General features: G+C 33.3%; 3 protein-coding genes across 4 annotated transcripts; all 3 read left to right on the top strand.

Annotated features, from left to right (window-relative positions):
- The first annotated feature begins 5,505 nt into the window (after positions 1-5,505).
- On the top strand, positions 5,506-7,106 carry LOC124534671 (uncharacterized protein PB18E9.04c-like). 2 transcript variants are annotated; one of them, XM_047110649.1, is made up of 3 exons: positions 5,506-6,052; positions 6,465-6,762; positions 6,847-7,106. In XM_047110649.1, the coding sequence occupies exons 1-3, from the start codon at positions 5,576-5,578 to the stop codon at positions 7,074-7,076; spliced, it is 1,005 nt and encodes a 334-aa protein (XP_046966605.1). In that variant the 5' UTR covers positions 5,506-5,575; the 3' UTR covers positions 7,077-7,106. The 2 variants fall into 2 exon arrangements, with proteins under 2 accessions (XP_046966605.1, XP_046966603.1); XM_047110647.1 differs by having other exon boundaries at positions 6,465-7,106.
- A 2,471-nt stretch (positions 7,107-9,577) lies between these two features.
- LOC124534672 (cell wall protein DAN4-like) lies at positions 9,578-11,667 on the top strand. Its single transcript, XM_047110650.1, has 2 exons — positions 9,578-10,040; positions 10,896-11,667. The coding sequence occupies exons 1-2, from the start codon at positions 9,588-9,590 to the stop codon at positions 11,496-11,498; spliced, it is 1,056 nt and encodes a 351-aa protein (XP_046966606.1). The 5' UTR covers positions 9,578-9,587; the 3' UTR covers positions 11,499-11,667.
- Positions 11,668-13,229: 1,562 nt separating this feature from the next.
- Positions 13,230-15,560, top strand: LOC124534673 (mucosal addressin cell adhesion molecule 1-like). The gene is made up of 2 exons (XM_047110651.1): positions 13,230-13,725; positions 14,921-15,560. Exons 1-2 carry the CDS (start codon positions 13,279-13,281, stop codon positions 15,293-15,295), a joined length of 822 nt encoding a protein of 273 aa, XP_046966607.1. The 5' UTR covers positions 13,230-13,278; the 3' UTR covers positions 15,296-15,560.
- The last annotated feature ends 8,429 nt before the right edge of the window (positions 15,561-23,989 follow it).

Here is a 23,989-nt window from a genome sequence, read left to right as displayed (position 1 = left end):
GAGCTCGACTACGTTTATCGCCAGTGAGTCAACAACGGCCGATACTGACGTACCTTCCGTAATGCCCGATACTTCTTCAACTTTATTGTCAACTCCTTCTACAGAGACTGTACCCCCAACTCTGACGATACCTATTGCTACGTCGGACGTTACCGATATTCCTGTACCAACAACAATCGTCACTACTCCAACTGGCACTCAAGCAGAAACAACTCCAGTATATTTTACTACGACTACAAGTATCCCTTCGGTTCCTCCGACGATAACGATCTCGACTACGTCAACCGCCAGTGAATCAACAACGGCTGATACTGATGTACCTTCCGTAATGCCCGATACTTCTTCAACTTTATTGTCAACTCCTTCTACAGAGACTGTACCCCCAACTGTGACGATACCTATTGCTACGTCGGACGTTACCGATATTCCTGTACCAACAACAATCGTCACTACTCCAACTGGCACTCAAGCAGAAACAACTCCAGTATCTTTTACTACGACTTCAAGTATCCCTTCGGTTCCACCAACGGTAACGAGCTCGACTACGTCAACCGCCAGTGAATCAACAACGGCTGATACTGATGTACCTTCCGTAATGCCCGATACTTCTTCAACTTTACTGTCAACTCCATCTACAGAGTCTCTACCCCCAACTGTGACGATACCTATTGCTACGTCGGACGTGACCAATATTCCTGTACCAACAACAATTGTCACTATTCCAACTGGCACTGAAGCAGAAACAACTCCAGTATCTTTTACTACGACTACAAGTATCCCTTCGGTTCCATCAACGGTAACGAGCTCGACTACGTCAACCGCCAGTGAATCAACAACGGCTGATACTGACGTACCTTCCGTGATGCCCGATACTTCTTCAACTTTATTGTCAACTCCATCTACAGAGACTGTACCCCCAACTGTGACGATACCTATTGCTACGTCGGACGTGACCAATATTCCTGTACCAACAACAATCGTTACTACTCCAACTGGCACTGAAGCAGAAACAACTCCAGTACCTTTCACTACGACTACAAGTATCCCTTCGGTTCCTCCGACGGTAACGAGCTCGACTACGTTTATCGCCAGTGAGTCAACAACGGCCGATACTGACGTACCTTCCGTAATACCCGATACTTCTTCAACCTTATTGTCAACTCCATCTACAGAGACTGTACCCCCAACTGTGACGATACCTATTGCTACGTCGGACGTGACCAATGTTCCTGTACCAACAACAATCGTCACTACTCCAACTGGCACTGAAGCAGAAACAACTCCAGTATCTTTTACTACGACTACAAGTATCCCTTCGGTTCCTCCGACGGTAACGAGCTCGACTACCTCAACCGCCAGTGAGTCAACAACGACTGATACTGATGTACCTTCCGTAATGCCCGATACTTCTTCAACATTATTGTCTACTCCATCTACAGAGACTGTTCCCCCAACTGTGACGATACCTGTTGCTACGTCGGACGTGACCAATATTCCTGTATCGACAACAATCGCCACGACTCCAACTGGCACTGAAGTAGTAATGACTACATTATCTTATACTACCATTACAAGTACTCCTTCAGTTCTTCCGACGATAACGAGCTCAGAGTCTTTAACTACATCTAACTCCTTATTTTCAACAACAATTTCACCAATTACTTTTACCACGGGTGAAGTACCTGTTACAACTGAAATAACAAGTGAACCTACTACAATTAGCATAGCAACAGATGCATCAACTTTGGATACAACTCAATCTTCAGAATCATCAACCATTGAGGCTGAAACTGAAACTCCTGAATCTGAAGTAGGCACTAACACTTTGGAACCAATGACAATTTTGTTGATAGGTATTCCAAGTTTTGTGCTGCTTGGTATTATTGTTTTCGGAATTTATTACTTTTGCTGTGGGAAGAAAAGAGGTGGTATACTCTTCGTTGATAATGATGATGGTGTACCCACTTTGGTAAATGTAGAAAGACATAGAAGTATTGATGTTTAAAGGGGAGTTTTGGGAAAAATATTGTTCTACCAGGTTGGCTGTTAAAAAAAAATGTTTTATCCAATGTACGATTTTAAATCAATCTTTTTTTTCTATTTTTAAACGATTATATTGTAAAAACATTGAGTTCAAATCATGATTATAATTATATGTTTTCCGTTGATTATACCAAAGAAGTTGATCCTCACATAATATGTTTTAGATTGATCGTTCAAACGATAAAGATAAAAAATCGATTCTTAGAAATAAGCTCAAGACTAATTACCTTGTACATTAAATAACATGAAAATCCTATTATATGTGACGGATTATAAATATTTCAGGTAGGCAATAAAGATAATGTTCGTTTATGATTTCAACTACATTAATATTCACTTAATGTTATCAGTTAATTAATTCTAGTCATTATTTAATAAATATAATAATAAGGATGTTTGTTTCCCGAGTCTCTACAGAAATGAAGACAGACTTAGAAAAATAAGAGCTTTAATATAATGTATGATAAAGACGACGTATATATTGAATTATTCGAAGGTGATTTTAACTACAGGCGCCCTTTGAGCCTCTAGGTAGCATCTTCGTTCCCAAGATAGACAGCGGGGCATTTGCGATGAAAGAGATTTTTATTTATTTCATACACCCATAGTCTATGGGTGATAGTGACCCCTTAGCACCATATCCCATCCTTCAATCCATATTGTTATAATAATGTTAAGTTATGAAATTGCCATTGTGATGCTGTTTGGGTCGTACAAAGATATCGGGAGGGGAGATTGTATTCGCTTTAATTGCTTTACTGTAATGTTTCGTGCGCTCCGACTCAGTTTTATATTATAATTCGAGCTATTTCGAGTACACATCTGAGGAGATTTGTCATTCACATACCAAACTCTAGTAAAACAATTGAAGGAGCAATGAAGTTCAAAACAAAGCTTCTATTAGTAATTTATTTTAAGTATAAAATAATAATACAATAATATATGTAACAATTTTCAGAGAATTTATGAAGTTAACATCAAAACATCACTGATGGGACTTAATAAACGTTGAATATTCCTAGTAAAATCAATTAACACTAATTAAATTTAGTATTTGCAATAGATCTAAATTGAATTAAATGTAAAACTGTTTTATGAAAAATTTAATGTATAGTGCAATTTTGTTATTTCAAATCATCGAATAGTAAAGTGTATAGAGTGTTTCGAATTCTAATTTCATCTGAATTCTGTTATTCGAAACGAATAATTGTTTATTAATAACAATTCTTTTTATTTATTTATGTGATGTAATTTATATTATTTTTTAAAAAAAATATATGTAAGGCTACTATAAAATTTGTAATAAAAAAATCCTATAAAAATTGTTTTAATAATAATCCATATTTTTATCATCCTTGGAAATGTTTAAGATTACGGCCAGTGGCGTAGCTAGGTGAAAAAGAATCGGGCCCTCATCCCCTCTTTCCCGTCTCTCTTTAACTAATAATCACCCTTTAAAATTATAGATACCAAATAAGATATCTTGTGGGCAGGGTCATGTTTTTCTAGCTTTAGTAGCTTAAGGTTTAGTTTAGAGGGCCCCCGGATGCACTGCACCACCTGGCCCTACGATAGCTAAGCCACTAATTACGGCCTTTTTCTTTCATTAAAGACTTCAACGCACCAGCAAGCCTCGTCGTTTCAGCATGGACGGAGATAGTTTATGGCCATCAGGTGAGCCCTCAGTAGTTTGCCATTAAAATATCAAACTTTATATAAAATTTTAGAAATAGCCTTTTTAAATTTAAAAAAATTGAATACCGACTTTATCCTCAATAGTTTCATCGGTATAAAATTAATTGAAATTGTTAAAAATAGATCTTAGTTGGTGGACTTTTTGTCTGACGTAACACTTATTTTATCATTCGTTATCAAAACACATGTATTAATTACGTCACGTAAAACTACCAGTCAGGTGCGAGTCGCAAAGGGCTTTTGTACTATAACGATAGAAACAAAAAAAGGAAAAAATATAAAAATATTTGATGTTCAAAATATCTAATTCCTATTTCAACTAATAATACATTTTGTATGGCAATAGAGAAATGTTTGCGTGTAAAATAATAGCTCTCGATTAAAATTTTACCGAGTAACTTGTATAATTTTAGAATACAAAGAATACAATTTTCAAGCAAACCATGTGCAGTATTCTTTAGTAATAACAAAAAAATAGATAGGTTTTTGTATGAATAGAGAATATAATGAAAACAAAACGTGCGTATGTATATATCATAACATATCATTTTATTTAAATTAAATTATTTGAATGAAATTAAATGAACAATGAATTTAATTCAAAAAATTGATTACAAAAATGATATCAAAATATTATTTATTGAAGTAGACGCTCATAATAGCACTTTTGGATCTACATATTACAGTGTTAAATTTAATGTATAGATTCAAAATTTCGCAAAGTAGGTAGATTAGACAGAACCGGCAAAAAACTCAGGGATTACATAATTTTATTCATTAGTGATAAAAAAATAATAAAACAAAAAAAATAATTATATTACGTGCCTACAATGGACAACTGGGCAATGTACTGTTTTTGTCTTGTACAACAACATGTGATAACAAAAAACCATAAAGCTATTGAAATATAAAATAATTTAATTAATTGTTAATTAAAATAAATAAAACTTTTAATTAACAATTTAAACAATCTTAAATGGTAATTGACCATACTGTTTACGTCACAATAATCCCATATCGTAAATACATGCCTATAATACATTTACCAATGAACCAAAAGTTTACAAGATGTGTTAAATCTTTGTATTTTTGTTATACACCCTTATATTTGAACGAAATTTTGCCACATGTGAATCTACTAACTAGTAGCGTAGTGGAATGTGATTCTACTACCCTCAAAAGGGAGAGGAGGCCTTAGCCCAGCAGTGGGAAATTGACAAGTTGTTGTTGTTATTGTTGTTACAACACCATTGCGCCACCAACCTTGGAAACTAAGAAGTTATGTTCCTTGAGTGTGTAGTTACACTGTCCCATTCACCTTTCAAACCGGAACACAACAATTGATTACTGCTGTTAAGCGGTAGAAATATCTGATAAGTGGGTGGTATCTACCCAAAAGGGTTGCACAAAGCCCCACCACCAAGTAAACACGATCTCATACCGATACGTTCTGTAGTTACCACGTGATTGATACACAAAGAAAAAAAGTCATGATACATAAATAGAAGACAACCACAAAATTATAAAGCGTATACGTTCTTTTAATAGGGACAAAAGCTCAAACCAATATTAGCGGGAACCCGTAGCTAGGATATTCTAAAGAAAACAAATTCTGTACGGCTATTGAATTCGATTTCGCAGTGATGTCAATTAAAAGGAACATTACTTGTAAAAAGATAACAACTTTCAATTGATAATCACTAATTGTAAAATAATTGTAAAATCAAATAAAACATTTCTTTATCACATTCACAGATTTAACGATAACGCAGTGCACGTTAAAAATATAAATCTCAAACCAATATTATAAAAAATTAGTATAAAATGCTACATTCGGATGTGTTGCATACATTTATTAAACACAGCCATGTATAAACATTGTTTTTTGTTACTGCTTGTCTGTTGCAACGTACTCTGTGATGACTGTGTGGTGTTCAACTTTGAAGACGATTCCTTGGATGATTTCACTAATGACTTCGGGGTATGCGTTGGCAGGTCCATGTGGGATCTTAGACGATACGACGATTTGCCATTGGATGCTCCTCATGAGAACAGCACAATTTACATATCGCCGGAATCAGAACTGAGCTGTATGTCCTCAACTACATTCCCCATCACAGAAGGGGGGACACTGGACATCAAATTGTATATGGAGCCAACAGCTAATTCCGATCAGATCATTATTCTGGTGTTTCAATCTGAGCCACTTGGAGTAATAACGAGTTACGTCTTGTCCGCTATGGACTCCAGCTTGACAAGAGGCTGGCAAGTTGTAAAATTGCCTGTGGGCGGACCAAGCGTTTATGATGGTTTTGTAAGTTAAAATTTTTAGAAGAAGAATTAGAAGTAAAAATATAACATAATTGTTTCAATGTGTGTTTTATACGAAGATCTAACCTTCAATTAAAAAATATGTAAGACAATTTAGTTGTTAATTTACATCCGCCATTGGCACTGCTAGTCATTATATATATTACCAGTTGCGTTTTAATGAACAAACAAAAACATTGAGCACCTGATGTCAATTGGTCACCATACATGCCGTAATTCGCTTCTATACCAACACCAACGGCATCAAAGCATTGCATTAATTATGCCTGTAACTATACTGACTCTTGCACAAACTAAATGCCAACTATACAAGCTCTTTTGAATCTTCATTTTACAAAACTACTATTTGGTGAATGAATGAAAAAAAAAGTGATTTGCAATATATTTTTTTTCAGATTACTCTCATGGGCGTTGCGTCTAAATCTTCAGTTATACTAATAGATTCAGTACGATTTATTGCACCGTCACTCAATGAAGAGTTATGTCCAATATACAAAGAAGATGTAGAAGATTATACAACAACTAAACCTTACGAGACAACACCTGTTACTGCTTCAACAGCCCGTCCAGAAACTCCTTCTGACAATTATCCAAATGACACATTGACAAGTAGCCCCAAGACAACAACCGACATTACCACAACGACCAGTCTGGGAACAACAACAGTGACGTCCCCGACAAGTCCAGACACAAGTACTCAAAGAACTTCAGAAACCACTCTCGATACGACTACAGAAAACTTCCCACATACAACCACTACAAATCGTCCGGACACAAGTACTGAAACAACTTCAAAAACCACTCTCGATACGACTACAGAAAACTTCCCACATACAACCACTACAAATCGTCCGGACACAGGTACTGAAACAACTTCAGAAACCAGTCTGCAAACGACTACAGAAAATGATTCAGGAACAAGTTCCACGACAACAAATTGCAATCTAAATAAAACTCGCGTACGTGTTAATGTGAATATTAAAATAAAATCATGGTTCATATTGTGATTTATTGTCATTAAAATATGAATTGTAATAATTGAGGAGAAATTTTAATTTTATTTTATTGGATCTGAAAAAAATGTGTTCAACCATTGTACTTATCTAAAACATTTATCAGAAAATTTAGTGCATTTCCTAATCATAATTAATAATTAATAAAAAAACTTCAAAATTAGAAACAGTGAACTAAAGATATTGAAATATATCTATTAAACTACAAGACCGATTTTAATGAGACTTTTACATTCCCCTAAGTTGAATTGTAACTAACTTAGAATAAAAATTAGCTTCTCAATACGACTTTTAATTTTCGAGAAATTCGTTGACAAACATAGTGTATGTATGAAATTAAGAGCCCGTGCTTAGAAGCCTAAATGGATCATCATAATCAAATATAATTAAATTCTAACAATCTTACATACATACATGTCGTACTGATAACATCCTCTTTTTAGAAGTTATTAAAAAGTATGGTCACTTGGTGGTAGGGCTTTGTGCAAACCCGCCTGGGTACGTACCACCCACTCATCAGATATTCTACCGCTAAACAACAGTACGCAGTGTTGTTGTGTTCCAGTTTGAAGGGTGAGTGAGCCAGTGTAACTACAGGCACAAGGGACATAGCATCTTAGTTTGGTGGCGCATTGACGATGTAAGGAATAGTTAATATTTCTCACAGCGTCATTGTCTATTGGTGACCACTTACCATCAGGTGGCTCATATGCTCGTTCGTCAACCTATTCCATAAAATAAAAAAAATATACAATAAAATACATATTAAAACCAGATACATCAAAAGCACAGGCAAATATTAACTCATGTAGTTCAATGTTATCGTGCGTTCACAATGAACACATCATAACAATTCACTACTTTTCTATGTTGTCTTGGGTCTGGGTGTTTGTGGTACCTTCGTTACTTCTGATTTCCATAACTCAAGTGCTTCAGCTACTTACATTGGGATCAGAGTAATGTATGTGATGTATAAAAAAAATAATAACGTAACGTATTCACTCAAAATATTATTTCATAACTCACCAAAAGAAGGATACCTAAGTTATAAAATTTATTCTTAATAAACGAAATACAAAATATATTGTATATATTTACGCTTAGATATATAGGTGACTCCAGTACCCACTTACTAATGGCAGATAGGAAATAATAGAGGAGTTATTTAAAGGAATTATATTTTGTACGCATTTTTATTTTAAGAGAATATTTCTTTCCACGTACGCTCATATAATCTTATTCTACAAAAAAGGTGACCTACCATAAATTTGATAATGCAGCACCCTCGAAAAATGACAACCGGTGGAACAAGCAGGTTTTCGGAAAATTTCTCCATAATGGACCACACACATTCTCTAGAATTCGTGATTGAGAAGTACCAGGAGAAACAGAAACCACCAATTTACATAACTGTAGATAATGCATGGAATAAAGACTATTTTAATTTTATTTACTTTTTATTTTATGCATACGATATAATAACTTATCGCACCGCGGCCATCTTATTGAATTAAGAGCGACGTCAGAACATTTTTCGATTTATTCCTAGCAAGTCCATTTTTATTCCATACCCATAGCATAGGAGTGCTTAAAAATAATTACTCCACTAACATGGACTAGTGGCCATGTTGGATTTAAGAATAACGTCACACAGTAGACTACCTTGTTATCAAAACTGAATGTGTACAGAAAATTTCCTTCTAAATATGCAAGATTTCACTCGTACATACTCACATTGGAAGTTAAATAATTCTGACACAGAGAGAGAGAAACATTTATATATTATCTTATAAGGGTTAATTATTTTCAATGTCCAAAGATATTTTCAAAATACTTTTTTGACATGTAAATCTGTCCTGATTCAATGTTTGAACCGCTATAATTAGTTATGGAAAACAAATCTATCAAGACCCAATGAACGACAACCAACAAACAACAACAAACTAAACCGTCTCCTATTTTGAAATACCTTTTCAAAATTCAAAAGTCTAAAATTGGATGACAATTACCCTACATAAATACTTACATTTTTACATACTCTGGGTCATATATTTTTACGTTAAAAGAATTACGCCTTTAGACGTTATAACAGCTTTTCACCTGTAATTTTTTTTTGATCCGTTCCACGAGGTGTTAAATTGTTATAAGGCACAAGATAATTACGGACTTGTAAATTGTATACATTCTAATAACAACGACAAAAACGCAGCCCAATAAAAGCGGGAACCAATCACTAGAATTATTTTAAAGAACACGAATTACGTGCCCTTTTTAATTAATTTTTGGAGTAATGTCAATTAAAAGAGAACATTATTTGTGACAAGATAACATAATTCAATTGATAATTACTAATTGTTTAATAATTGTAAAATCAAATAAAACATATCTTTATCATATTCGCAGATTTAACCCTCGATAATGCAGTGCTCACTGACAATATAAATCTCATACCAACGTTATAAAAATTTAGTATGCATTCGTTTGTACGGGGATAATTTATCAAACATGTATAAATATTGGTTTCTCCTATTACTTCTCTGTCGAGACGTACTCTGTGACTGTGTGGTGTTCAACTTTGAAGATAATTCATTTGATGATTTCACAAATCACACCCAGATATGCCGTGATCTACCCATGTGGGACTTAGGACGATATGACGATTTGAAAATGGACTCTCCTCATGAGAATAGTACATTATATATATCGCCGAAATCACAACTGAGCTGTGTGACCTCATTGCTATTCCCCATCAGAGCAGGGGGAACACTGGAAGTCAATTTATATTTAGAACTGAACACACATTTTGATTTTATTTTTGTCCTAGTATATCGAACTATGCCCAACGCAAATGACGTAGTTGTTGCGATTGTTACCTTGTCCGCTGCCGACTTCAGTTTGACAAGAGGCTGGCAAACTGTAAGGGTCTCTCCATTTGGATTTGGCGTTTATAATGGATATGTAAGTCAATCTATATTAATATTATAAATGTGAAAGTAACTTTCTCTGTCTGTCTCTTTTCACGATCAAATCACTTAATGACATTTGGTATGAAACAAACTTGAACTCCGAGAAAGAACATGGCTACTTTTTTGCCTGACACATGACAAACAACATACTTAAACGTGAGCCAAGCCGCGGGCAACTACTAGTATTCTAATAAAATTATAAAAAGTTTTAGTTGGAATTTCAACTACTACAAGTACATTTATACATTTAAGATAAAAATAGTTACACTGACGCTATTATAGACAGAGGTGGTTTCAACCACTTTTCTGCAGTACTCCAATATTTCATGTATCTATTCTATTTTACAAGCATTAAATAGGTAAGGTGACTGAATAAGATCAGAAAATATAATTTGCTCGCGTAATCTCGAACAAGCTGTTAAATAGTCATTTTACAAGATTAATTTTAAGGTGCTTTTACTACTGAGATTTTACTTCAATGAATCTTTAAAAATGCAACATTGATGACGATAACTAACCAAATCCACAAGAAATATTGTATAGTGCAAATACTCTACCGTATTTTGTAGTATGACTTTGCGCAAGCGCCTCTGAGTATGAAACACACACTCATCAGAGAGGTAATCGCCAAACAAAACTACCTAAAATTGTTATATTTTAGTTTGACGACCAAGCTAGTTTGACTAAAGGCACAAGGGACATAGCATTTTAGTCTCAAAGACCAGTGCCGTTTTCACAATGCATGGAAAGGACGCCGACCGTCTACCGATTTATTAGAAGAAAACAACCTTTTTTTAGATTTATTTACTCTGGCTTTCTGTTTATGAGATAAGTTATTCATTTTCAGGTTACTTTTATGGGCATTGCATCTGAATCTTCAGTTATATTGATAGATTCAGTCCGATTTATTGCACCGTCACTCAGTGAAGAGTCATGTCCAATATATAAACAGGACAAAGAAGATGATACTAATACAACAACAATCTCAACCATCGTGCCAGAAACACCCTCAACTATTGTAGCAGAAACAACATCAAATATCGTGCTCGCATCGACCACAACCTTCATTCCAGAAACAGTTCCAACTATTGTCCCAGAAACAACATCAACTATCATGCCAGAAACTCCTTCTGACAAATATCCAAATGACATATCGACAAACAGTCCCAAAACAACTACCGATATAACCACAACAGCTAGTCCAGAAACGACGAAAGTGGCGACCTCGACAAGTGGCCCAGACTCGACTACTGAAACAAGCTCAAAAACTACTCTCGATACGACTACAGAAAACTTCCCACACACGACCTCGACAAGTAGTCCGGACACAACTTCAGAAACCAGTTTGCAAACGACTACAGAAAATGATCCAGAAACATGTTCCACGACAACTCAGTGCAATGTAGATAAAACTGACGTACGCGTTAATGTGAATATTAATGTAAAATAATATTTAATACCGTGAATTGCTTTTATTAAAACTAAATAAATTATAATAATTGGTGAGACTTTAATTAGTTTGATGCCTATTCAGATAGGAAAAAAATAATCAAGCTTTGGACATAAAACTTACACAAAAAAATGTAGCTCGTTTTGGAGAATGAGATATGACACCTAAATTCCCTTATTCTGGTCCAAATTAGCGCCATTAATTATTATGTTTATGATAATATTTCTTGCATTTACTAATGGTAATTAACTTTTCGCCTTAACTTTGAATGAATAGAACTATACACATAGGACGTTTTATATTAATGTATCAACGTACATGTTACCTGTAACCTATATTTTCATTAGAAACGATATATCGAGCTAAAGGTTTTCTTAAAACCTACTGAATTTTAACTAATTTACTGAAATTGCCAAAAATATTCTTTTTACGTATGCATAATACAAAAGGGTAGACGTTTATTTTTAATGCCTGATATAACTTTTTTTTTAAAATATTCATAAAACCTTAAAACTTTATTAAAAAAGTTTATTACATAGAACAAAAAGAAGTCTTAAATTAATTACTACAAATTCGGTAATATTTTCTTAGGAAAAACTTCACCATTTACCGATGTAAGAAATTCTGGTTTTGTTTGGAATAAAATAGTTCTCATTTGGTCCCATTGAATTCTAAAGAAATATACTGTAGCTCGCATGACTAGGAATTCTAAAACGATGACAAAAAAGACTATGCCTCGCGACAAGGTATGCCTGCAGTTTAGGAGCACTGCATTTGAGCAGACTGACGACCCGTTCCCCGCCTCATTGACATACTCACCTTGACATTTCGTCTCACCTTAGTTTGACAGAACAGACGCATTCATTTATTGATCACAACCCTATTTACTTATATGGTCAGCTTACTTACATCACAAAAGTTCTAGCATCGATAGAAAATTATTATTTTGATATTCCATAATTTCGAACCGTTGATAATTTTAGTTAAATTTAAACAATCAATGAAAAAGTGTAATTATTCTAATGATAACTGTAATTGGACATCAATTTTAAATTTGAACCAGACATAGATTTTAAAGCAGAATGACTGCTGCATGTTTTAAATAAAAATAAAAAATTGATAAAATACCTATCAATCATAGTACCTACTGATATGTGCATTAATTGATCACAGCAAGCAAACATGGTACGAAAGTACTTGGAATTCTATTTTAATTTTATCGATTTTATTCTATCGATTTATTATTATTTTATCGATTCAATAAAATCGAATAAATTTTAAACCAAATCAAATTTAGAAGCATGTTTTAATTAAATAAAAAGACTGAAGCCACTTACTTATATTTAATAAAGATCAGAACAAAAGTCTATCGATAATTATAGAATTAGTTCAATTCGTACAATGAAAGGATACTAAACCAAAAATCAAAATTAACTGGAAAAGTGCAAATTCGAAACTCAACACTAATTACTTAAAAAAAAAGGGAAAAACATAACTTTGACTTCATACACTGTTTGTTAAAAGTGCAATTATTAAAAGCAAGCACATAATTTCATTTGATGATAGAAACGACAATTCAATAATCTCATAATTAATATTAGAATCGAACAAAAAAAAATTCTTTATCACTTCACTTTTTACAGATTCTGTAAAGGTATCTTATCCGTGATAATGTAAATTATACTAATCACTTGTATAAAGTATTAAAAAATGATAAAATTTCGATATAGTATTAATCGTTGCAAGTAGTTGCGTGTCGTTTAATTTCAGCAACACAATCATGTATCGTCTCTGTGTTTTGTTACTGCTTGTCTGTTGCAACGTACTCTGTGATGACTGTGTGGTGTTCAACTTTGAAGACGGTTCCTTTGATGACTTCAAAAATGATTTCGGGGTATGCATTGGCAGATCCATGTGGGATCTTAGACGATACGACGATTTGCAATTGGAGGCTCCTCATGAGAACAGTACATTAAACGTATCACCGACATCAGAATTGAGCTGTATGTCGTCATCGGTTTTCCCCATCACAGGAGGGGGAACACTGGACATCAAATTGTATATGGAACCAGCAGCAGAAACCGACCAGATCGCTGTCATTGCATTTCAACATGAGCCAATTGGAGTTGTCGGAAGTATCATCTTGTCCCCTTTGGACCCCAACTTCACAAGTGGCTGGCAACAATTAAAGATCACTTTAATCGGATCACACGTTTATAATGGCTTTGTAAGTTTCAATTTATAAAATTAGAAAATAATTTATGATATAACCATTGCAGTGCCCTATTCATACGAAACCTTTCAGTATGAAAATATGATAACTTACATAAGTATAAACCTGCCCTTATCACAGCAAAATATTTTATGTTATTTATGTTTTAATAGGTAGACTGAACTAATAACCTTCTTGATGTAAAGTGGTCACCGTTGCCATCGAATACATTAGCCCTTGTATCGCTTTTGTACCCCCAATCAAAGGCACTGATGCATATGTCCATTATGCCTGTACACTGGCTTACTCGAACAATTTGATCTTTTATATACATAAGTATAATAGATTACATTTTATTTTTCAGTTGTATTTACTTAAAAGTATTAGTAAATAAAGTAACAGCTTGTAAATTTTCCACCTCTGGAATAAGGCCTGCTCTTCCTTAATGGAAGAGCAGGCCTTGGAGAAGGTTTGGATCATATTTCACACGCTGTTCCAATGCGGGTTGGTGAAATGCACATGTGGCAGAATTTCGGTGAAATTAGACACATGCAGTTTTCCTCACGATGTTTTCCTTCACCGCCGAGCACGAGATGAATTATAAACACAACTTAAGTACATGTATTTAGTGGTGCTTGCCTGGGTTTGAACTCGCAATCATCTGTTAAGATGCACGCGTTCTAACCACTGGGCCATCTCAGTTCCCCAGTAATATTTATTGATCACGTGTGCTTCACACAGTACTATTGCAAATACATTTTCATATTTAATTTTTTGTACAACTTTTTACTAATAAGTTTTTAGAATAGTAAAAAGCATGGGGAAGGGAATGAAAACAGTAAAATATTTGCTTTGTAAGACACCGAAACCACAGTGGACGGATTAGGAACAAATACTTCATGATAAACAGAAATACACGCGTGTAAGACCGAGGACTAGATATATGTATTTCGTCTTGATATCATATATTATCATGATTTACGATTATCAATGTCAGTCGGATTAATAGTTTTAACGCGTTTCCGGTAAAAACATAATCTCTCAGATATACATACATATATGTACATAATATGTTTATTTAATAGTTTATAAATACAGGCTTTATTAGATAATAATCTAAGCTAGTAAATAGTCGATATTTTAAATTTGTATACTAAGTTCTCATATTTGCTATTTACAATAAAATGATTTAATTTTTTTTTATTTTCAGGTCACTTTTATGGGCATTGCTTCTGAATCGTCAGTTATATTCATTGATTCAGTCCGATTCATTGCACCGTCACTCAGTGAAGAGTTATGTCCAATGTACAAACAAGATGAAGAAGATGATACAAATGAAACAACAATCCCAACAACCATGCCAGAAACAACATCACCCGTCGAGTCAGAAACATTTTCAACCGTAGTGCCAGAAACACCTTCAACTATTGCACCAGAAACACCTTCAACGATTGCACCAGAAACACCTTCAACTATTGCACCAGAAACACCTTCAACTATTGCACCAGAAACATCATCGACAATTGAGCCAGAATCAACTTCAACTATCGTGCCAGAAGAACCCTCAACCCTTACGCCAGAATAATCTTGATCAATTATTCCAGAAACAATATCAAACATCACGGCGGAAACCACTTCACCTTCATCTATCGTACCAGAAACATTGAAAATCACATAAGTTGTCTATTTCAAGCGACTTGGCACTTAATTAAGCAACTCACCATCACTTATAGTTTTCGTGTCATCAGTATCTATATCATTAAAGTAACTGTATCATTAAAACCATTTTCATTATTTTTTTAATATATCACCGAAAGAATAATATAAAAAATTAAAAAAAATCAAAAGGTGTTTGATTGACTTCTATATTTTATATGACTGTAAGTACTTCCATTTAACGAATATTTTTGTTCCAAATTCAACTAATTCAGTAAGAACGAGACAGATAGATATGAAAATTATCTTATAAAGATCCGATATCTTATAAGAACATTATAAGCCAGCTTCATTTCTAAAATGTCTTTTCTAATTTAAAATCCAAATATCTCAAATCTGTTGAATTAAAGATTGATATCGTCACTGACTATATATGTATGGCAATTTGCTACATAAATACGTGTCCTTTACATACTATCGGATCATTAATTTTCATAAATTTATAATTCATCTCGATGTTTCTACAAAAAGTATTAAAGAAGTGTTACTGGGCAGTAGCTGTATATATACTATAGCTTTTATAACGTTTTGTTGTTTGTTAACTTTGAGTAATTATAATGAATGGATCCATAAAATAGACTCAATTCGATATGTTGCACAATCATACGGTGAAGAAATAAAAAGAGAAAATGATTTAACAACTTAAGCTGATGGAACAACACCTGTTACTACTACAGTGATCCATCGAGAAACTACTTCTGATAATCATACAAATGACACCTCTCCACGTCCTATTTTAATAACAACAACCAAAATAATCTCAATAAACAGTTGGAAACAAGGGCTGCTAATTTTCAAGTTGAAACTTCAATTAGGTGATGGGATTAAAATGATTTTAAAGATCTTCAGTTGTCTTACACGATTCTTTTGCTAAATAAACTACATATACAAGGAATAAATCATCTCTGTTTCCAAGGTTGCTAGTGCATCGATATATTCAATTATCGACGTATATATTTGATTTAATATTTTTTAGATTTGGTGAATCCTTGCCATCAGATCTATTTATCCGTCTACCTACCATGCCGTACTTTAGATTAAAATTTCTGTTATGGATGAGCTACTTTCTGTACAAAATTTATGTATTTTTAAATTTATTTTATTTATAAATTTATTTATATGTAACACTTTCCTCGAAATGATAGTGAATGTTTGATCATTTACAACAATAAAATAAGCAATGGAAAATTTTTGGAACAGTCTTGGTTGAAGAAATGAATTAAAAAGAATGTGTTTTTCAATCATGTATCTTAATTTCACTTTTTGATTTATCTAAATTTTCGGCTTATTCCGGACCATGATTCCGAAATCCCGTTTTTGTTGATTGCATCAGCGGCTTAATTTACTGTCGCAGTGACATCAAAAATGAAACATAATATGTTCTAGTGAAAAGATAACAACATTCAATTGATAATAACTAATTGTTTAATAATTGCAAAATCAAATAAAACATTTCGTTATCATATTCACAGATTTAACAACGATAATGTAATGTACACTAACAATATAAATCTCACGCCAATGTTATAAAACATTAGTTTAAATGCTACATTCAAATGTGTACTGAAATTTATTTAAAATAGCCATTGTCTTTTGCTATTACTTCTGTATCTAAACGTACTCTGTGACTGTGTGGTGTTCAACTTTGAAGATAATTCATTTGATGCTTCACAAATGGCTCCCAGATATGCCGTGTTCAACCTACATATGTATATGGGATTCAAGAGGATATGACGATTTGAAAATGGTCTCTCATCATCATGAGAACAGTACATATAGCTGAAATCAGAACTGAGCTGTGTGCCCTCATTGCTATTACCCATCAGAGCAGGGGGAACACTGGAAGTCAATTTATATTTAGAACTGAACACACATTTTGATTTTATTGCTATCATAGTATATCGAACTATGCTCAACGCAAATGATGTAGTTGTTGTAATTGTTACCTTGTCCGCTGCCGACTTCAGCTTGACAAGAGGCTGGCAAACTGTAAGGGTATCTCCATCACTGGTTAAGGGACAGTGGATATCAATTTGTATATAGATTTTATCACACATTGAGATTTCATCTCTACTGTCTCAACAAAATGGCAAACTAGAAAGGTCACTCTAATGGATCAGCTGTTTATAATGGCTATGTAAGTCTAAATTAAATTAAAATTCAATAAATATTATTATTTTAATTCAATATATATTATTAATTTATTTTTATTCTTGTTAACATACTAAACTTTATTACAGTAAAATTTAAAAATTTAACACAATATACACTGGGCACTCATATATTGATACCACCTTTTATCATATATTCTAGCACCACACAGTATTGAGACAACATAACATACATTACTCTGATCCCAGTGCAAGTAGCTAAAGCACTTGTGATATGGAAAATCAGAAGTAACGATGGTACCACAAACACCCAGACCCAAAATAGAAAACTAATGATGATCTACATTGACTCGGTCGGGAATCGAACCCGGGACCTCAGAGTGACGTACCCATGAAAACCGGTGTACACACCACTCGACCTCGGAGGTCGTCAAGTATTGCCAAGTATTGCCAATAAGGTGAGTGAGCCAGTTCAAATAAAGGCACAAGGAACATAATATACTACATATTTCTGACAGTGCCTATTATCAACTTTACTAAATTTAATAAATTCAATGAGGGTTTTTTCAATATAACAAATTCTATATAACTTTTTATTGAACTAAATATATGTATATACAACCAAAACACATACTCATGATCAATAAACTGTGGATCCATTATAGACAGAGATATGCTTCCCTGCACCGGTCTGGAGAACTACAATACTTCGTGTATGTGTTGTAATTTTACTTTTAATTATAACAACTCTTTGAATTATCATTTTGTAAGATTAATCTAGAATTATCCATTATTGTCGCGATTTCACTCTAACCAAAAAATCAAGTGTGCAGGATATATTATGACCTTTCTGGAGAGGTACCATACACTTAGATATTTTATTGGCAACACTAACAGACAGACGTTTATAATAGCACTAGTTACAACTTTAATTTTAGTTTTACTGTAACGAGTAAGTGAGCCAGTGTAGCTACAGGTACAAGAGATGTGAGATGGCATTAGTACTCATTGCTGTGGCGTAAAAAAAATCAGTCTAAGATTTTCCGACTTTATGTTTATGAGATATGTTTTTAATTTTCAGGTTACTATTATAGATGTTGCAACTGAATTTGATTGAAGATTGCATGATCATACAGTGTAGAGTTATGTCCAATATATTAACAAAATGTAGAAGATGATGCAAATGAAACAACAATATGAACAATCATGCCAAAAACAACTTAACTGTTGTTCCAGAAACGACTTCAACTATCGTACCAGAAACTACATCTGACAATTATCCAAATGTGTTATAGTCAAATATATAAAGAAGATGTAGAAGACAACAACTCATGAGACAACACCCGTTATTGGTTCATCAACCCAGAAACTGCTTTAGAATTATTCAAATAACATTTCGACTAGTAGTCTCAAAACAACTACCGACATTACCTGAACTACCAGTCTGGAAACGACGATAGTGATGACCTCGAAGTAATTAAAAAAAATGTCAATTTTCAACCGACTTCAAAAAGGAGGAGGTTATCAATTCGTCTGTATTTTTTTTTTATGTTTGTTACCTCATAACTTTTCACTGGGTGGACCGATTTTGATAATTTTTTTTTGTTTGTAAATCACGTTAACCAATTTTGATGATTCTTTTTTTATTATAAAATATATACTTCAAGGGTCGTTTGGTGAAAGTTTGGTAAGGTTCTGAGCATAGGATCCACGACAAAGTAACGGAACGGAAGGGAACGGAACAATACTGAGGAGCACGATAGCGATACTCGGTCGAATCTTTTATTTATAGGTTATTTGGGTATTTGAGTCACCTTCCGTAATGTGATTATGTTTATGTAATTATCATAGTCGAATATTATAATCAACTAGCTACCCACCCCGGCTTCGCACGGGTGCAATACTGATACTAAATATACTACAGAATTTGTTTATTTACGACATCATATCGCAAACTTCTAAAATTATCAGTGTTTCTTTACTATATTGTTCATGTTTTATATACAAAACCTTCCCCTTGAATCGCACTATTTATTAAAAATAAACCGCATCAATATCCGTTGCGTAGATTTAAAGATATAGGGACAGAGAAAACGACTTTGTTTTATACTATGTAGTGATAGAACTCCTATACGGCTCACAGTTAGGGTGCGATATGGGGCAAAATTTCTTCCTATCTTTAATCAAATTTTGTCAAATTACCTTTTATACGATAATATACTGGGTGAATCTAGGGGCTCGTATCGCTTCTTTCTTTTGATTGTTGAGGCGTGTGCCCGTGGCTGACACCGGTTCCAAATATAACAATAACTATAACTACGTTATATAATCGTAAATCGACTTCTAAGTAGTCTAATATTTTTCATTTCATTTTACCTAGGAGGACTCTAAAAAATATGTTAAATATTCAATTATACTTTTTAGTGCATTTTTATTTGTTTTAAAATAGTGTTTTGTTTGAAGTCGGTTTTTCTTTTTGTTAAAATTTTATTTATAGTATATGTACCGTGCATACATACACACGCATTTAATAAGAAATTGTTAGTTTTATATTAAAAACAGACTCCAATTCTATTATACATAGATAAAAGCAGTAAATATGCCATTGCTATGAAGGTCGTCGAGAAGTTAGATGACAAAGTTATTCAACTGCTGATTGGTGGATACATTTGTTTGCAGGTTTTCAGCAAGAACACGTAGGTATCTTCACAATGGGGAACCATTGTCAACATCGAATGTATAATGAACACATTAAATAACAAACATACAGATTATAATTACTTAAAATGCCAATATCTACCTGGTTTATAGAAAAAGATTACCTACAGTTGCTATGATCTTAGAATAAATATCCGCATTCCTCGATAACGTACGTGAAACCTGTACATTTAATAATAATAAGTTCAGCATTCTTTTACATCGAAGGTAAACTATTTATGGCTATAGATAATAATTATTCTAATGATACCTAGTTTCCTTTATACGATAAAACTCGAAATTAATATTGGCGTTATTAATTGTATTTGTGATAATACATTTTATTTTTGTACATTATTTTTTGGTTCAACTGACTTATACTCATGGGATGTTTTATATTATTTATTTGGTGGTAAGGCTTTGTGCAAGCCCGTCTGGGAAGGTACCACCCACTCATCAGTTATTCTACCGCCAAATAACAAAACTCAGTATTGTTTTGTTCCGGTTTGAAGGGTGAGTGAGCCAGAGTAACTACAGGCACAAGGGACATAACATCTTAATTCCCAAGGTTGGTGGCACATTGACGATGTAAGGAATAGTTAATATTTCTTACAGCTTCATTGTCAATGGGTGATGGTGACCACTTACCATCAGGTGGCCCATATACTCGTCCGCCGACCTATACCATAAAAAAAATTATGTTTCAACCTAGATGTTTTCTTAAAACCTAGATTAACCATTCATGTAGATTGTTTGAGTGACAAGCGTGAATTGTTATGCACAGCAATGTAGCAAACCTAACAGATGTAAGTCTAACCAGTAAAAACTAGTTTGAACAGTTTCATGTAACCATCTTGTTGAAGTTATACCATTTTTAGCATATTCAAAAAAAGAAGAACTTGAAATATATGAATAAGGTTGTAATGCTTTTGTTACCTAACAACTGTAATTTATGAACCGATACGGAAAATTCTTGTTTTTCAAACTTCAAAAAGGTCATCAATTCGTCTGTATATTTTTTTTTTATGTTTGTTACCTCATAACTTTTCAATCGGTCCGATTATGATAATTTTTATTTTATTTGAATGCTAGTGCTTCCCGTTTGATCCCATTTTAATTTTGTCCAGTTCTGATGATGGTATCCATATGAAAACGATATAAGTCTTATATCTCGATAAGTAGGTTAATAAAACAAAATTGCGCCAACCAATTTTGATAATTATTTTTTTTATTGTAAAGGATATAAGTAGTTTGGTCAAAGTTTGGTAAGGTTCTGAGAACAGGAACCATGGCAAAGTAACGGAACGAGAATACTTAAAGAAATGTGTTTTTTTTACAAATTACCTTTTATACGATAATATACTGGGTCAATCAAGGGGCTCGTATCGCTTCTTTCTTTTGATTGTTGAGGCGCGTGCCCGTGGCTGACACCAGTTCCAAATATAACAATAACTATAACTACGTTTTATAATCGTAAATCGACTTTTCAGTAGTCTAATACTTTTCATTTAATTTTACTTAGAAGGACTCTAAAAATATATTGAATACGCAATTATTTTCATTACTTTTTAGTGCATATTTATTTGTTTTAAAATAGTTTTTTGTTTGAAGTCGGTTTTTCTTTTGGTTAAAATTTTTATTTATCTCACATTAAAATTGTGTACTCTTTAGCAGTTCGTAGAAGCAGATCATTATCAAAGCAATATAATATCAATAAATTTTTATAAATAAAAAAAAACCGCCTTCAAAAATGAACTAAAAAGAGAAAAATAATCAGTTACATCCATATCCAATTTACGATTTTTTAATCACCTTTTGAAAAAATTTATTTAATGCTTTTCAGTGTTGTTTTGTTGTTTTGTTATTTATAATTGTTTGTCATTCACTTTATTATACTCAGTACATTTCGGCTTTCGACTCTAAACATAACTCAACGCCGTTTCAATACGATGTGGACTGCAACTCAAATTAAGCGTTACCTAAGTTACAATAGCCTAATGTTAACTGCTCATCGCCAATTAGACAATACTATTTTTCCCGATGCAATGCCGTTAATCATTGAGGAATTCTCCTAGTAATCCACCATCAGCTAGACTTCATCATAGGCATGTTTACTAACATCAATTGCTTGACGACTATCTTAAAGAAATAGAACTAAACCCGTAAAATAGTTACTTACTAATAGGTTCTGATTACCATTTGTGGTCTTCATCATCAGTTCCACTTCATCAAATGTCACTTTTCGTGAGCATATGACCAAGGCACTTTGAATAAAACCGAAATCACTATAGGTGTGCCTATAAAATTTGAGGAGTTCCCTCGATTTTTCCAGGATTCCATCATCAGATCCTGATCTCCTGACAATGGGACCACCTGTAAAACATGCCCTTTCAAACAAAAAAAGAATTGTCAAAATCGGCCCAGCCATCTTCGAGTAATTCGGTAACATACATAAAAAAAAAAATAAAAAAAAAAAAGACCCCGACGAATTGAGAACCTCCTCCTTTTTTTGAAGTCGGTTAAAAATAAAAACAGATGACTTTTTACTTTACACAGAAATCGTGAAGTTTATGTTTAACTTTACATTATACATGGATATATTTACTAAGATTTTTATGATGTAAATTGAATCGCATACTCATCTTGAAACTAAATAAATTGCACTAACTTTAGGAAGTATGACATCGAGGAACCTGAACACGCCTTAAAAAGTCAATTAGACACCTGTGAGACGCATTGCCTTGAATAGACCGACCAACATTTCCAGCTCTGATTGAAAAGCGTTCTTAACTTGACACCTCACGTGATCACTTTGACAATACAACAACAACAACAACAACAGCCCATAAATTTCCCACTGCTGAGCTAAAGGCCTCCTCTCCCTTTGAGGATAAGGTTTGGAGCATATTCCACCACGCTGTTCCAATGCGAGTTGGTGGAATATATATGTGGCAGAATTTCTATGAAATTAGACACATGCAGGTTTCCTCACGATGTTTTCCTTAACCACGTGCACGAATGAATTATAAACCGCTTTGCGCTATGACAATAAAATTTGTAATTGTTTATATGGCCAGATTTATTTCATCACAAAAGATCGGTAAACCGATCGTTTAGTTATAATATGTATTCTATAATAATATTTATTCTAGATACATAGCATACTAAACAATTTAGTCAGGATGTTATATACCATAATTTCTCGCTGAACTTCTTTCCGAATCGCTAATAAAAGTTTTACGAATAATTATAATATGTAATTCTCCTAAATTGGATAAAAATTTAAATTTTAATGAACCAATCTTTAATTTGACATCAAAATGATTCTAATCTTTAAATTTTTAAATAGTAATAATGAAAAGATGTGTTACAAATAATATAAAACAATCATACTATTGATAAAGCTCTGCCGAATTTTTCGTAAATCAATACGATATGAAAAAAAGAAAATGAAACTCAAGTAAAAGTGACATAACTTTGAAAATAATGGATTGGTATTAACGTGCTCTTCAACTTACTGTTTGGCTATGAATTTTCTAAAGGCACTTACACGTGTTCACCAATTATGTATGTAAATCGATAACAGAGAGCATTCTTGATTATTTCTAGGGATTTAATTTTTTCATGTCAAGTCAAATCAAATTTAGGAGCTTGAGCAAATGATTTATTTCTTTGTGACAAAGTAGAAAAAAACTAAAGCCGCTTGCATATTTAGTAGAGATCAGAAAAAAATTGCATTGAATCTTATCAAATTA

The sequence above is a fragment of the Vanessa cardui genome, chromosome 13, assembly GCF_905220365.1.
Source record: "Vanessa cardui chromosome 13, ilVanCard2.1, whole genome shotgun sequence".
Lineage (NCBI taxonomy): Eukaryota > Metazoa > Arthropoda > Insecta > Lepidoptera > Nymphalidae > Vanessa > Vanessa cardui.
This window is presented reverse-complemented; position numbering and strand designations above follow the sequence as displayed.

What these genes read in the sequence shown, in the direction of transcription:
- LOC124534671 (XM_047110647.1), top strand. Translation starts at nt 5,576, where the DNA reads ATGTGTTGCATACATTTATTAAACACAGCCATGTATAAACATTGTTTT. An exon ending in CAAGCGTTTATGATGGTTTT is followed by an intron (nt 6,053 to 6,464) that starts GTAAGTTAAAAT and finishes ATTTTTTTTCAG; the next exon opens with ATTACTCTCATGGGCGTTGC.
- LOC124534672 (XM_047110650.1), top strand. Translation starts at nt 9,588, where the DNA reads ATGTATAAATATTGGTTTCTCCTATTACTTCTCTGTCGAGACGTACTC. An exon ending in TTGGCGTTTATAATGGATAT is followed by an intron (nt 10,041 to 10,895) that starts GTAAGTCAATCT and finishes ATTCATTTTCAG; the next exon opens with GTTACTTTTATGGGCATTGC.
- LOC124534673 (XM_047110651.1), top strand. Translation starts at nt 13,279, where the DNA reads ATGTATCGTCTCTGTGTTTTGTTACTGCTTGTCTGTTGCAACGTACTC. An exon ending in CACACGTTTATAATGGCTTT is followed by an intron (nt 13,726 to 14,920) that starts GTAAGTTTCAAT and finishes TTTTATTTTCAG; the next exon opens with GTCACTTTTATGGGCATTGC.